Source organism: Erythrolamprus reginae, chromosome 4 (genome assembly GCF_031021105.1).
Source record: "Erythrolamprus reginae isolate rEryReg1 chromosome 4, rEryReg1.hap1, whole genome shotgun sequence".
Taxonomy (NCBI): domain Eukaryota; kingdom Metazoa; phylum Chordata; class Lepidosauria; order Squamata; family Dipsadidae; genus Erythrolamprus; species Erythrolamprus reginae.
Window position 1 is genome coordinate 58,704,650 of NC_091953.1, and position 15,346 is coordinate 58,719,995.

Sequence of the window (15,346 nt, forward strand, 5' to 3'; positions counted from 1 at the left end):
AGAGAAAGAAAGAAAGAAAGAAAGAAAGAAAGAAAGAAAGAAAGAAAGAAAAAAAAAAAAGGAAACCCCCACCCGGGGAAACACGAGGCTGCGAAGCTGCGTGAGGCACATATGGGAGGAAGCCTCATTGATACAGAGGCTTGCCTTAGAACGGAATAGAAACAGCTTGATCTTTGCCTCTCCTTTGCAATGATAGACGAAGCTGCCTAAGTGAAAGTCCCGTTCCCCCCCCCCCCCCAATTTTCGTTACGTATCCCGGACTGGCAACTGTTTCAGTTTTCTTTTCAGGCAAACCTGAAACCTTCCCTGGCATTGTTTAAAAAGTGAAATGGGTTGGGGAGGGGGCGGATCCGGGGTTCCCCTTCTTCTTCGCCCGCAGCCTGAAGAGGGAAAGGGCCGCCGCGGGGCTGAGCGGGCGGGGTCCGGAGAACAATGCCTAGCACCGCGCTCCGATGCCCGAGCTCCTTTCACCTGCGGCTCCCAGCCCACCGCCTCGCTGGTTGGCTTCTCCTCCTGCTCAGCCTTGCCTCTGCCTTTGTGCGCGGCTCCTCCGCCGGAGCTCTGCCGCGCGCCCCTTCGCAGCCCCCTCGCTCCTTGCCCCCTGGACTTGGGGAGGGGGCGGATCCGGGGTTCCCGCTCTCCCCAACCTTCATCGGTGTGCGGGGAAAACCGCAACCCGCTTCTCGTGGGCGGGAGGGATGACTGGACCAGCATCCCCACGGAGAAGGGTCTCCTCCCTGGCGCCCCTTCCCACTTTTCCTCCCGAGTCCCGCTGGGGTCCATTTCCAAAGCGAAGGGCGTGGGAGGCAGGAGACAATCGGGCGACCGGAGCAGCAGCACCGCCGCCGTCACCGCCATGCCCGGCTGTTTTAAAAGGTGACAGCCGGGCTGCGGGGCTTCCCAGCAGCCTCCCGAACCCCAAAATTTTGCCAAACTTCCGGGTCGGGAGGCTGCTGGGAAGCCCCCCCCCCCCCCCGGCTGTTTTAAAAGGTGACAGCCGGGCGGCAGCGGTTTTTTTGCGGGGTTTTTTTTGTTGTTGCACGGATTAATTGACTTTACATTGTTTCCTATGGGAAACAATGTTTCGTCTTACGAACCTTTCATCTTACGAACCTCCCCCCGGCACCAATTAAGTTCGTATCTTGAGGTACCACTGTATTTACAATTTTAGATTTTTAATTTTTTTTGGAAAAACCTGCCGATCGAGTTCGGCGGGCTGTTTAAATCTGCCGATCGACTTCCTCAGAAACCCGCGATGAAGTGAAGCCGCAGTAGGTGAAGCGCGGTATAGCGAGGGACTACTGTAACTCCAGTGGCAAACACACATAATACTTCTTCATCCACCTATTTTTCCACAACAACCCTGAGAGGTTGGACTGAGTGATTCAAATCTGACTTGAACTTACTCAAATTAAGCTACATTTGTTTCAATATAGACTTTCTTTCTGATCCTGTCCACATAAACAATGCAAGAATTTTTTAAAAAAAATTCTGAACTGTGAGTCATACAAAATCTGCAGATCAGATAAAAACTGCAGATATTATTTAGAGGCGGGGGGAAGAAAAGGAGATTTTTTTACAAGTTGAGTTTGTGAGATTTTTAAATTATACTGTATCTAAATAAAATACTTCTGAATTACTTTGCCCTCAATTATTTGATGTAATATATGCAGGATAGATAGCCAATTTGATCTAGTAGTTAAGATATCTAGTAGTTAAGATATCTTAAGATATCTTCTGCCATACGAATCCTAGTGACCAGTTAGGTCCCACAGAGTGGGCCTTCTCCGGGTCCCGTCAACTAAACAATGTTGTTTGGCTGGACCCAGGGGAAGAGCCTTCTCTGTGGTGGCCCCGGCCCTCTGGAACCAGCTTCCCCGAGAGATCAGAATTGCCCCCACCCTCCTCACCTTTCGTAAGTTCTTTAAAGCCCACCTCTGTCGTCAGGCATGGGGGAATTGAGATATCCCTTTCCCCCTAGGCCTATACAATTTATGCATGGTATGTTTGTGTGTATGTTTGGTTTTTTAATAAGGGTTTTTAGTTATTTTAAATATTAGATTTGTTGTATGCTGTTTTTATTATTGTTGTTAGCAGTCCCGAGTCTATGGAGAGGGGTGGCGTACAAATCAAATCAAATCAAATCAAATCATAAATAAATAAATAAATAAATAAAGAGAAAGAAGGAAGGAAGGAAGGAAGGAAAGAAGGAAAGAAAGAAAGAAAGAAAGGCAGGCAGGCAGGCCTAGGAACTAGGATGCTGGAACTCTAGTCCCATCTTGGCTATGAAAGCTGGTTGGGTGATTGTAGGCTAGTCACTCTCTCAGCCCAACCCATTTACTCATATTGTGCAAAGTCTTGAGAGAAGCAGAAAAGAGCTCCCAAGTCTGATTACTTTGCCATTTATCCATCCTTCTACAACCTGTTAATTAAAATGAATTTCTTTTTGACTTACCATCAACTATAAGAGGGCAAATATAGTCCTGTTCACATTGAGACATTTCAATAACTGTCATTATAACAAGAGGAATGTTGATACGGGTCATTTTCATGTACTAAATACATGCTTTTCATGTAGTTCTTACCTTTCTCAGCAATTTCATGTTGTCTAGCCATGCAGATTTTAGTCTTGGAACAAAAGAATACTGGGATTCCTTAAAGTATCTGTTCAGTAAATCTGGGCATACTTTGAAAATGTTCACCATAAGATCAGCAACCATCTCATCTTCTGCAGCAGTCTTTAGACTCAGAAGAAAGCGCAGCAGAACCAAATTACCTCCCCTAATAAAATAATAGTTTGAAAGAAGCATCACTTTGATAGAATATATAGTACAGTACTGCAATATATAATTGACAAACAGTAGATCACAATTTATGCTGCAGATGCTATCAGTGGGCAGGGAGTTATGGTAACTTAGCTTTTCTCATCTATTTTGGAGGATGGCAGGATGGAGAACATTATAAAACAAGTGTTTCCCAATCTTTATAGCTCTGAGGACCAGGATGTGGGTCTGGGCAGGGGACGGAGAGAAAATGGTTCTGTGTGAATGGCCGGCAAGCAGAAATGCATGCACTTTACTGCTCATACAAATGGGGACACATGCGCTCACGCATGCTACTTCAGCGGCCTGGTTCTGAATGGCTCATGGTTCAGTAGAGGGCCAGGGCTTAAAAGTTGGGGACCCCCGCTATAAAACATATACAGTGGTACCTCATCTTACGAATGCCTCTTCTAACGAACTTTTCAAGATACGAACCCGGTGTTTAAGATTTTTTTGCCTCTTCTTCCGAACTATTTTCACCTTACGAAACCAAGCCACTGCTGCTGGGATGAAGGGGTTTCTGTTTTTCCCCTTTTTTGAAGAAAGAAAAGGGAGGGGCCGCTTGCAGGGGGAAAGACTTTGGAGAGAACAGCGTGCTTGCAGAGGCACTGAAAGAGTGTCTTTTGAAGAAAGAAAAGGCCTTTCTTCCTTCCCACTCACCCTTTAGCCTAGCCTTGCTTCTTCCACCCGCCCCCTTTAGCTGCTCCTCCCTGCCCTCTGTTCGCCTCCCTTCTAAAGTTTGGGATTTTCCTGAAGGATTTGCACCCATTATTTACTTTTACATTGATTCCTATGGGAAACATTCTTTCGTCTTACGAACTTTTCACCTTACAAACCTCCTCCTGGAACCAATTAAGTTCGTATCATGAGGTACCACTATATATTACTGCAACATTCTCTACATGGGGCTACCTTTGAAAAGTGTTCGGAAACTTCAGATCGTGCAGAATGCGGCTGCGAGAGCTATCGTGGGGCTTCCCAGATATGCCCACGTTTCTTCAACACTCTGTGGCCTGCACTGGCTGCCGATCAGTTTCCGATCACAATTCAAAGTGTTGGTAATGACCTTTAAAGCCCTACATGGCATTGTACCAGAATACCTCCGGAACCTCCTTCTACCGCACAAATCCCAGCGGCCAATAAGGTCCCACAGAATTTGCCTTCTCTGGGTCCCGTCAACCAAACAATGTCATTTGGCGGGCCCCAGGGGAAGAGCCTTCTCTGTGGCGGCCCCGGCCCTCTGGAATCAATTCCCCCCGGAGATTAGAACGGCCCCCACCCTCCTTGTCTTTCGCAAATTACTCAAGACCCACCTATATCGCCAGGCATGCGGGAACTGAGACACCTCTCCCAGGCTTTTATATTTTATGTTTGGTATGTATGTGTTGTATGGTTTTAATTGCTGGGGTTTTATATATCTTTTTCTTCTAATATTAGATTTGTTCACTGTTATATTGTTTTTTATTATTGTTGTGAGCCGCCCCGAGACTTCAGAGAGGGGCGGCATACAAATCTAATAAATTATTATTATTATTGTTGTTGTTATTATATGGGGGGTGACTGAACTTGTTCAATGAAATATATAATTTTTGTTTCTTTTTGGAGTCAGATTCACTCATTTCATGTACCGCTTTTCCATTTTTCCTGCCTAACAAGAAATTTAAAAAATTAATCTGCAGTGTATAAAAATGACTGACTATATTTCAGCAGGTCAGCTACATATAAAAGCCGATGATCAATTATACCAAACCAGTAGGAAGTGGCTAAAGTGACTAAAATTATGTTGTCAAACACTGTGAAAGGCATTCCACAAACCTCTACACACACATAATATTCTGAACTGGGATGAAAAAAGAACATATTTAGAAAATAATTTTGGTAGGCTGAGATTTACCCCTTCTAAAATATCTTACTACTATTGTATAAAAGCTTCGGTTATTTATGCTATCATGTGGTAAATTCCAATTTACATGCGGATGTGCAGATTAAGTAAATGCTATTGGTTTAATATGCAGATTTCAGACATTGCTCACTATAGAAAAAGTTGCCAGAAAGATGGAGGGAAGGAAAAGGAAAAGAAACTCAACAGATTTTTATGCTTAAAAGATGCAGATTGTTGAAGACTGTGTTGGTAATGACCTTTAAAGCCCTACATGGCATTGGACCAGAATACATCCGGAACCGCCTTCTACCACACGAATCTCAGCGGCCGATAAGGTCCCACAGAGTTTGCCTTCTCTGGGTCCCGTCGACCAAGCAATGTCGTTTGGCAGGCCCCAGGGGAAGAGCCTTCACTGTGGCGGCCCCGGCCCTCTGGAATCAACTCCCCCCGGAGATTAGAACGGCCCCCACCCTCCTTGTCTTTCGCAAATTACTCAAGACCCACCTATATCCCGTAGTTTTGCTTCTAGAATAGACCAAGTAGTTTTGCTTCTAGAATAGACCAAGAGATAAAAGTCTTGTTATGTTCCCTGCTTGCCGTGTGAAATTTACCACAAGATAGAATAACCGACACTCTACCATTCACAAAAGATGAGGCAACACTGAAGAAAATACTTCAAACAATTTAGCTCTAACCTAAATAGAACTGCAAAATAAAACTGGACTTTAGCACTGAACAACCGAATACTTTACCTGCCAGACGTGCCAAGACTTGGATCATAAAAGTTAATGCCATGTTTCAGAGAACAACAAAGGTTCATTAAAAAATTATGAACCAGTTCTCTCACTAAAAGCTTTCCTGGTTCTTCGCACTCTTGGGAAACCTGCATAAAATGAACAAATTGAAGAAAAAGAGTCAGTCTACCACATTTGCTTATTTTCAGAGCACGAAGTAGAAGATCTCGGGTTCTGCTCTTAAATGTTTATAGTGCTTCCCCAATCTGGCGGGGAAATTAATAATAATAATTTAATAATTTATTAGATTTGTATGCCGCCCCTCTCCGAAGACTCGGGGTGGCTCACAACAATAATAAAGCAGTGTGACAATGCAACACACGCATTCCATACATAAAACTATAAAAAGCCTGGGGGAGATGTCTCAATTTCCCCATGCCTGGCGATATAGGTGGGTCTTAAGTAGTTTGTGAAAGACAAGGAGGGTGGGGGCAGTTCTGATCTCTGGGGGGAGTTGATTCCACAGGGCCGGGGCCGCCACAGAGAAGGCTCTTCCCCTGGGGCCCGCCAGACGACATTGTTTAGTTGACGGGACCCGGAGAAGGCCAACTCTGTGGGACCTAATCGGCCGCTGGGATTCGTGCGGCAGAAGACTGGGTTGTGCAATTTCAGCATACCCAAAGATAGCCATACTGTGTCAGGGTCAGTCTGGTATAGATTCTGCCTGGTTGTATAAAGCTGGCTGCTCACATTGGCGCATTGGAACTGGATATCATTTCCTCAAAAATAACCCACCATTCCTAATGGCAAACTATTTTCACCTTACTAGGCAAACTATGGGCTTGGCCTTTCATTTTCCTCCTTGAGTAGAGGCACGTTAACAACATGTTTCTGTACATCTTAAAACAGTATTTAGATGTAAGAAAAAGATGGAGAGAAGATTATTATACCTTGACATCCACTGTGCTGACATCAGTAATTCCATTCCAGCGATAGAGCGAAGCAATGTGGCTCAGTATTTCTGAGGTAAAAAAGTGTACCTTCTGGGTCTTACTGATTTCCTTATTGAAAACCACCTACCGATAACACAACATATTAACATATTATTCAAAATTCTTAAGTCAGGCCATAAGTGTGCTATTATATCTATGGAAACTATCAGAAGTATCATAAACAATTTTAATGCCAGTGTTGCATTCACTTGCAACTTTATTTTTTGTTTACTTAAAAACATAAGCAAATCAAGGAAAAAGCTCTACACCTGAAATGCTGATAAGTTCTTAATTACAGCAAAATAAAACGATAATCAGAGATTATCTGAAAAACCACAATGAAGATATTTCAGCAGTCAAAGAACATATGGTATAAAGGACAAAAATATTTGCAGGCTATACCTTAGTTTCCAAAGTTGAAAGCAGGAGATTAATTGTGGAAATTTTATCTTCTTTTAACCCTGTCTTAATAATATCTGGAATGAAACCTAAAAATTTTAAAAAGGATAACATTATGCCTGAAATTCAGTAAACATTTTAATTAAATCAATTTTGCAAAGCTTTACCAGTTATATCAGAACAACAACATAAATGTTGTTGACAACATAAACCAAACACAAAAATAGGGAGCATGTAACACAGCAAAATGAAAGTTAATATTGAGAACTAATTCCATACTGCCTTACAGAATTATTTATAATTCTTGGGCAGATGCTTTTCTGATCCTTAGCAGCTCCCTGGTTAGAGGAACTCTACTTTTTAATTAATGCCGTGGTACTTGACCCTTAACTCCAAGCTTACTACCTTAAGAGCAACAGAGGCTTTCCAAAGCTTTTTTATTATTACATTATATGCCTGAAGAATTGTTTGGTTTTGATGGGAAAACAAAACAAGAACATATGTAAATAAGCAATGATTGCCAAAACCTTGGTTTAGGTATCATGAAATCCATTATACAGTGGTACCTCGTGATACGAACCCCTTGTGTTACGACCTCCTCGTGATACGAACCCAGGGTTCGGAAAAAAATTGCCTCTTCTTACGAACTTTTTTTGGCTTACGAACCCACCGCAGATCACAAAATGGCGCTCCGCTGGGCGCCGCTGCCTGGCTGTCACCTTTTAAAACAGGCGGGGGGGGGGGTCTCGGCGTTCTCCCAAACCGAACCCAAACTTTTCAGGTTCAGGTTCGGGAGGCCACCGAGAAGTGCCACCGCCTGGCTGTAACCTTCTGAAACAGTCGGGCGCTTCTCGGCGGCCTCTGGAACCCGAACCCCAACTTCTGGGTTTGGCGTTCGGGAGAACGCCGAGAAGCCCCCCCGGCTGTTTCAGAAGGCGACAGCTGGGCGGCAGCGCTTCTCAGCGGCCTCCCGAACCCGAAAAGTTCGGGTTCAGGTTCAGGAGAACACCGAGAAGCCCCCCGGCTGTTTTAAAAGGTGACAGCCGGGCGGCGGCGCCCAGCAGAGCGCCATTTAGCATTTTTTTTTCTTTTTGCACGCATTAATCACTTTTACATTGTTTCCTATGGGAAACAATGTTTCGTCTTACGAACTTTTTGCCTTACGAACCTACTTCCGGAACCAATTAAGTTCGTAAGACGAGGTATTACTGTATATATCTTTCACACATCAACAATTTAGGAATACTTGTAAAATACCTTTTAACTCCAGAACCTGCACAAGGATGGAATGGTCACCAGCAATTAAAAAGGAAATGGCATATTGGATGTACGCTGTACGGATATCAGGCCTACCCTAAACAAATATTAAAAGATGTTCAGTATATATGAGAAGCCTAAAAGTCACTATATTACCTACAATGCAGCAATGGGTTGCTACCAGTATGGTATTGTTCTACAAACCGGTAGCAACGGCAGTGGGAGCCTCCACCCACCCACCCTGGACCCTTCTGCGCATGCATAAACTTAAACCCATGATGGCGAACCTATTGCATGCGTGCCACAGGTAGAACAGAGCCCTCTCTGCGTGCATCTGAGCTCTCACCCAGATCAGTTCCCCCATGCATGCATGTACACCTCCCGCCAGCCAGCTGGTTTTCGGGTCTCTGCCACACATGCATATGGGAGACTCATAATTAATAATAATAATTTATTAGACTTGTATGCCGCCCCTCTCCAAAGACTCGGGGCGGCTCACAACAGCAATAAAACAATACAATACAAATCTAATGGTTAAAACTATAACTAAAACCCCACTATCATAAAAAAAATCAATACTGTACAGTCATAACCACACATAACTCTTAATGGTCAGGGAAGAGGATACATTAGTTGCCCTATGCCTGGCGACATAGATAGGTCTTCAGGGTCTTACAAGGAGGGTAGGGCAGTTCGAATCTCCGGGGGAGTTGATTCCAGAGGGCCAGGGCCACCACAGAGAAGGCTCTTCCCCTAGGCCCCGCCAGACGACATTGTTTAGTCGACGGGACCCAGAGAAGGCCAACTCTATGGGACCTAATCGGCCGCTGGGATTCATGCGGGAGAAGGCAGTCCCGTAGATATTCTGGTCCGATGCCATGTAGGGCACCAACACTTTGAATTGGGTCCGGAAACTAATCATCAGCCAGTGCAGGCCGCAGAGTGTTGATGAAACAGGGGCGTACCTAGGGAGGCCCATGGTAGCTCGCGTGGCCGCATTCTGCACGATCTGAAGTTTACGAACACTCTTCAGAGGTAGCCCCATGTAGAGAGCATTGCAGTAGTCAAACCTCGAGGTAATAAGGGCGTGAGTGACCGTGAGTAGAGACTCCCTGTCCAAATAGAGCCGCAACTGCTGCACCAGGCGAACTTGAGCAAACGGCCTCCTCACCATGTGCAGAGTTATGCACATATGCATGTTGCATGCGTGGGGTTGCAAGTTGCATGCGTGGGGTTGCATGTAAATGCGCAGGGATGGGGGAGCGCAGGGGGCTCCCGGCGCATGCATGGGCCCATAGGTGTACAACGGGGAGTCGCATGTGCTTGCAGGGGAACATGTGGAGGGGTCATGTGTGCATTGCATTATGGATGTGCATGTACTTTCAGCACACAACGACAAAAAGGTTAGCCATCACTGGCATAAGCCATCAGTTAATCCTCAGGGCAGACTTTTTGCTTTCTTACCTTATAGTCTCTCTTCTTCACTAAATTAGGTAAGAATTTATTATTGAAATCAAAATGGCTATAGACATCTCTGGCAGCATCTGATCCCTGTGTCACCATTGCTGATAGCAAAGTTAAACACAGACGAGACAGTCTGTAAAGAGAGACAATCAAAACAGGGAACAATATTTAAGCAACTTATAGGCAAACAAACTAATGAATGAAAAATTAAAAAGTGAGGACAGCTTTGAAACGAAGGGGTTTGTTCATTTTAGTTAGCTAAGGGAGCAGATGTCCTAGTATCAATCTAAACTCAAGTACTTTAACAGACACAAAAAATTTCAAGGGAACTTAATTACAGCAAGCTGTAATGGGGGTGATGCTTATTTCAATGTATGTCCTGAAAAGCCCAGTTGACCTTATTATCAGGACATATCTTATTATAGGGGAAACACAGTATATGTTTAAATTTATTCTTTATTCTATATTTTTTAAAATTTATGGAAAATAAAACTATAATCAATGAATCACAAAGCAAAGAAGTTTATACAAATAAAATGTTCCTAAAGTGACAGAGATGGGAGTTAAAATTGATTATTCTAGTCTCCAAATTCAACACAGAATTACAACGTAGAATGTAAGCAGAGCTTTTCTGTAAGATAGTTTTAAATCAGTATTAAAGAGTGCTTTGTTATTCCTTTTGACAGAGCATAAACATAGTACTGAGCATTAAAAAGTTTATCCAATCGTAGTCCTAAACCAAGGTTTTAAGCAAGGAACTTACCTATAAGTTTCAGAATACAAGGCAGCATAAATTAATTTCATGTAACTGTTAATCAACTTCTTTACTATATTCATTCCCACGACACGAAAATGGGACAGATCACTTGCTGTTCGCAGCAAAATGTTTTCTAGAGCTTGAAAAATTAGCAGCATCTGCAAAATTGTAAACATCGCAACATACTGTTTTTTAAAGATACAAATGTAACTGAGCATTATAAACAAGTGTACTCCAACAGGAAAGGAAGCTTTGCAATGTTCTGGGTAAAACCTCTGCTGCTAAATTAAATAATACCCAGACAAGGCTTTGGATTGCAACAACATTCAAATTCAAAGTCTTTATTGTCATTGTACATCATGTCTACAATGAAATTGGTTTAGTTGCAGTTCATATAAGAACACAAGCAACATGATCCTTTATGAAAATTTCCAATGCTTTCATTACTAGATACTATGGTGTTTTTGTTTAAAAGGCATTGAGCCGAGGTGGCGCAGCAGGTAGAGTGCTGTACTGCAGGCCACTGAAGCAGATAGTAGATCTGTAGGTCAGTGGTTCAAATCTCATCACTGGCTCAAGGTTGACTCAGCCTTCCATCCTTCCGAGGTGGGTAAAATGAGGACCCGGATTCTGGGGGCAATATGCTGGCTCTGTTAAAAAGTGCTATTGCTAACATGTTGTAAGCTGCCCTGAGTCTAAGGAGAAGGACAGCATAAAAATTGAATGAAGGGAGGGAGGGAGGGAGGGGGAGAGAGAGAGAAAGAGAGAGAGAGAAAGAGAGAGAGAGAGAGAGAGAGAGAGAAAGAAAGAAAGAAAGAAAGAAAGAAAGAAAGAAAGAAAGAAAGAAAGAAAGAAAGAAAACCTATGGCTTAAGAAACACATCTGCCTATTTTGTTTAATTATAACAATTATTTAAATATCTTATTACAGTAAATAAGGGATATTGGAAAGTCTCCACTTGAAATGAACTTGAGGACAAACTGATGAACAGCCAAACTAATCCTCATTTTAAAATGGAATACTATTAGAAGAAAGTATGGAAAGTGTTTATTCAGACAATGGACAGGACTTGCACCACATCAGCTTCAGATCAAACTGTTTACCATTCTTTAAATAGTTTATTTGTGACTGTGATGAGATCAATGACTCAGTCGAAAAAAAGTTTTTTGTGTCCCTGGTCTGGAATATAAAGGATAGTAATACCTTTTATAATTATATTACAAAAAGGATGTTGCTAACATGTTTAGCATAGCACAAATACATTATTGAAACCTTTCCACTGATGGGACAAATGCTCATCCATGCCAATTTCTTTGTCAGAACTCTACTACTTTATTTAGAGCACACATTTATATTTAGTATCTACTCTAGGTTCAGTCCAGTACCAGAAGTATAATGCCCCATCTATAAACACAAAAGTATATTGCTATTTGCAACACTTTATTGCAGGGACAGAAATATGGATTCAAGCCTAACCAACATGGCCAATGGGAATTACAGTCCAACAAGACCTGGATGCATTGCCCATTTGTAAATTAAAGTATCTCTATGAGCATGCCAGCACTGTAGGAAACAGCTAGGAAATTCATTTTTCATAAGAAGAAAAATACTTAAAACATTGTGTGAGATTTGTAGAAAGGATTGCAGAAATAGGATTAGTTCCCTAGCAAGTATAGGAGTGCAGACACTTTTAAATGAGTAAAATAATCACAAATGGCATACAGCAGAATTCAGTATTCATTCTTAAAAGCACAAAAACAATACCTAACAGGACCCTGTGATGCATTGCCCATCAAATGAAACACTGACCTCATTGTCAGGACGCCTTTCACCATCCAGAAGTTTAAAAATTTCAACACATTCAATAGAAACTTTTATGTATCCTTCCACTACATCATATTGCTCATTTGATGGTAGTAATTTAGCTTTAGCTATGAACGTTTCCAAACCTGGAACAAAACATACATTTGATTCTTCTTTCAAATCATGCCGAACATGTTATTCTTTACTTCCATGAACTATAATTGGCAAAATTGGTTTCATTCAAATAGCAGTTTGTATTTTAGGCTCCCAATTTATTCACTGCCTCATTTTTTCATAGCAGAGCTAGAAAGTGAATTTTGATTTCTTTCTTTATTGCTATCAATATTTTACCAATACAACCTTTGTAGAACCAGTTATGGAAAACAAGATCTTTGGAGAGGGGCGGCATACAAATCTATAAATTATTATTATTACTATTATTATTAATTAATTATTATTCAAATGCAGATTGCATTTGGCATCCTTCGGTCTCAAAAGACCATGGTATCATGCTCTGGATTCCCCAAATGCACATGTTGACAAAATAAACATAATAGTAGGAGCAAAGGCAAAAAAGTTGGCAATTTGTGTTAAAACAATGCAGAGCCATGCCATGATACCATGGGAGTTGGAAAATCTATCAGTTTACTATATCTATTGAAGACTGCCAGCCTTCCAATAAATGTAACCTAACCCATCTCCACCCTCATCCCCCACACGCTTCCTTTTATAATTCTTTTTAACTCGCAATAATAGTTGTCTATGCGAAGAATTCACAATCCTTTTGCTCAGGACCAAAGGGCACAGAATAATTTTTAAGCTTGTCTCTTGCTTCTGGGCACCCCGTTGTCGTCCGTGACACATGTATTACAGACAATTCAATTTGCATTAAAATATTTAGCTGCTGTTCGCATATTAGCAATATGCAGCTGTGGCGATCGCACAGCTTCTTGCCGCAAAGAGATCAACCCGACCGAATCCACGTGGGGACAGTGAGAGCGAGGCGGGTGGCGGACCTTTCATCGCAGTGCTGGAGTCGCGGAGGAGGAGTTTGAACCGGGCGCCGGTAAATTCCTCGGCATCGGTGCTGCGAACCCGCTTGGCCGGAGGCGGTTCCTGCCGCCCGGCCGAGGCCGAGCTTTGGCGTTTGGTGCCCATATCCAGAAGCAACCGCGGGTCGCCGCGATACCCGGTGGAGAGAAGAGAAGACGGGCTCCCCTTTGCCAGACTCAGCCGGAAGTGGTCCGTTTCGCTTATTCTTCCCCCATCCGCGAAATTACAACTGAGACGGGTTCCTAGCCTGACTAAAGCAGGCAATCCGTCTGATGTCTGTAGGGCAGCAGCGGAAGCCAGGGTCACTTCGTTGCCCAGAGGAGCAAAAGATGGTTTAATCCATTGCAGCTTCAATATATGTTCGCAAGCTGAGTTTTTTCTGCTTCTGCACCCGTTAAGTGAAACTTGTACGTCCAAAGAAAAATTGAGTTCCGTTGGACTTTAAACGAACAAACAAGAGAAATAAATGCTTGCTGCTTGTTATAAGCGCGGGGGGGGGGGGGGGTTTCAAATATCTTGATTTAAAATAGTATTTTTCTGTGGTTAGGGAATTCTGGGAGTTGGTCCACACATCAATACATCATGTTAAAGTTCAGGCAAACTGAAGAAACGCTGATCTAAAGAGTAATCAAGTACTGTATAGACAAATTCAGACTTCAGATTCATTTATTTATTTTTATTTATTTATTTTTTCAAGTACATATTGGTGGTATGCAAAGATATAATAATATTCATTTACTGTATACATACATATCAATCTACTAAGAATATATATAGATACATATATATACATATTCATATATATATACCGTATATGGGCCGAGAGGCAAATAAGGAGCTGTGATGTTCCTTCAATACACCAGGGTGATTCGACACAAAAATATGTAACCCTTCCCTGGTGCAGAGCTGAAGGGATTGGATACTGTAGACTAATTCTCTGCCTTACAAGGCAAAGGTTGCAGGTTCAAGTCCCAGTGGGGTATGGCTAGCTGATGAGGCCAAAAATAAGGCCAAAATAGATCTAGTCTCCCTTAATTTTCAAATTCAGCAAAAAAAACATGTGACATATATATGTGTGTGTGTGTGTGTGTGTGTGTGTGTGCAGATTGTTCTGAGTTCGGGTTTTGCCCCGTGTAATATTTTGCATGTCTATGCGACGTTTCGGTGAAATCATATTCACCATCATCAGGCTGAAGATGATTATGGTGAATGTGATTTCACCGAAACGTCGCATAGACATGCAAAATATTACACGGGGCAAAACCCGAACTCAGAACAATCTACATACATAAACCCGTGAAAATCTACGAAAACACACACACACACACACACACACACACACACACATATATATGTATCACATGTTTTTTGCTGAAATTTTAAAATTAAGGGAGACTAGGATGGCACCATTTCAGCCTTGTTCTGGCCTCATCAGCTAGCCACTCTCTTACTGGGATTTGATCTGGCAGCTTCTACCTTGTAAGGCAGAGAATTAATAGCTGAGCCATCAGACCTGATCCCTTCAGCTCTGTACCAGGGAGGGGCTATATGTTTTTTATGTCAGATCACCCTGTGTATATTGAAGGAACGTCACAGCTCCTTTTTGCCTCTAGGCCCAACCCAGAGCCATTTCAAGGCAGTTATGTTTTCATAGATTTTCACGGGTACATGTATGACGGTCTTGGTATATTCGGGTTTCTTCCTGTGTAGGATTCAGAAATTTCTGGCAACGTTTCAACGAGGCCCCACTCGTCATCTTCAGGCTGGTGCTTCTGTCCTTGTTCTAGGGCGAACATAGCGAGACCTGAGCTGCCTTCCTTCTATAAATACTGGTGGCTGGGTGTGGTTTGATGGCTCAGCAATTGCCTGCTGTGTGGAAACTTCCTGGTGACTCAGTGGGGTAACACCTGGGGTCCTTGATTTAACTGAGGTATGCTGATTAGTTAATTATTGTGGATTAGGGGTGATATCCTGAGTAGTTGGAGCTTGCAGGCTACTTGGTTGTTTTGCAATGTGTGTTCTGAGTCTGGTTTTAGTTTCTATGGCTGGGATACGTTTGTTAATGAGGGCTGGTTTCCAGATGTCAGGTAGGCGGGAGGTATTATGAACAAGCGGGATGATACCTCCCACCTACCAGACATCTGTATATATGTAGATACATAGATATCAATCTACTAAGAATA

At 42.6% G+C, this 15,346-nt stretch overlaps 1 protein-coding gene across 1 annotated transcript in view; it reads right to left on the minus strand.

Moving 5' to 3' along the window:
- URB1 (URB1 ribosome biogenesis homolog) overlaps positions 1-13,332 on the minus strand; it is a 91,291-nt gene extending 77,959 nt beyond the window's left edge. Inside the window, exons 1-9 of the mRNA XM_070750369.1 lie at positions 13,127-13,332; positions 12,117-12,256; positions 10,314-10,465; positions 9,551-9,683; positions 8,087-8,183; positions 6,833-6,918; positions 6,389-6,514; positions 5,457-5,587; positions 2,586-2,781 (exon numbers count right to left, since the gene is read on the minus strand). Of these exons, the coding sequence (XP_070606470.1) occupies positions 2,586-2,781; positions 5,457-5,587; positions 6,389-6,514; positions 6,833-6,918; positions 8,087-8,183; positions 9,551-9,683; positions 10,314-10,465; positions 12,117-12,256; positions 13,127-13,268 (1,203 nt within the window). The 5' untranslated portion in view covers positions 13,269-13,332. The remainder of the gene's footprint in view (positions 1-2,585; positions 2,782-5,456; positions 5,588-6,388; positions 6,515-6,832; positions 6,919-8,086; positions 8,184-9,550; positions 9,684-10,313; positions 10,466-12,116; positions 12,257-13,126) is intronic.
- Positions 13,333-15,346: the final 2,014 nt, after the last annotated feature.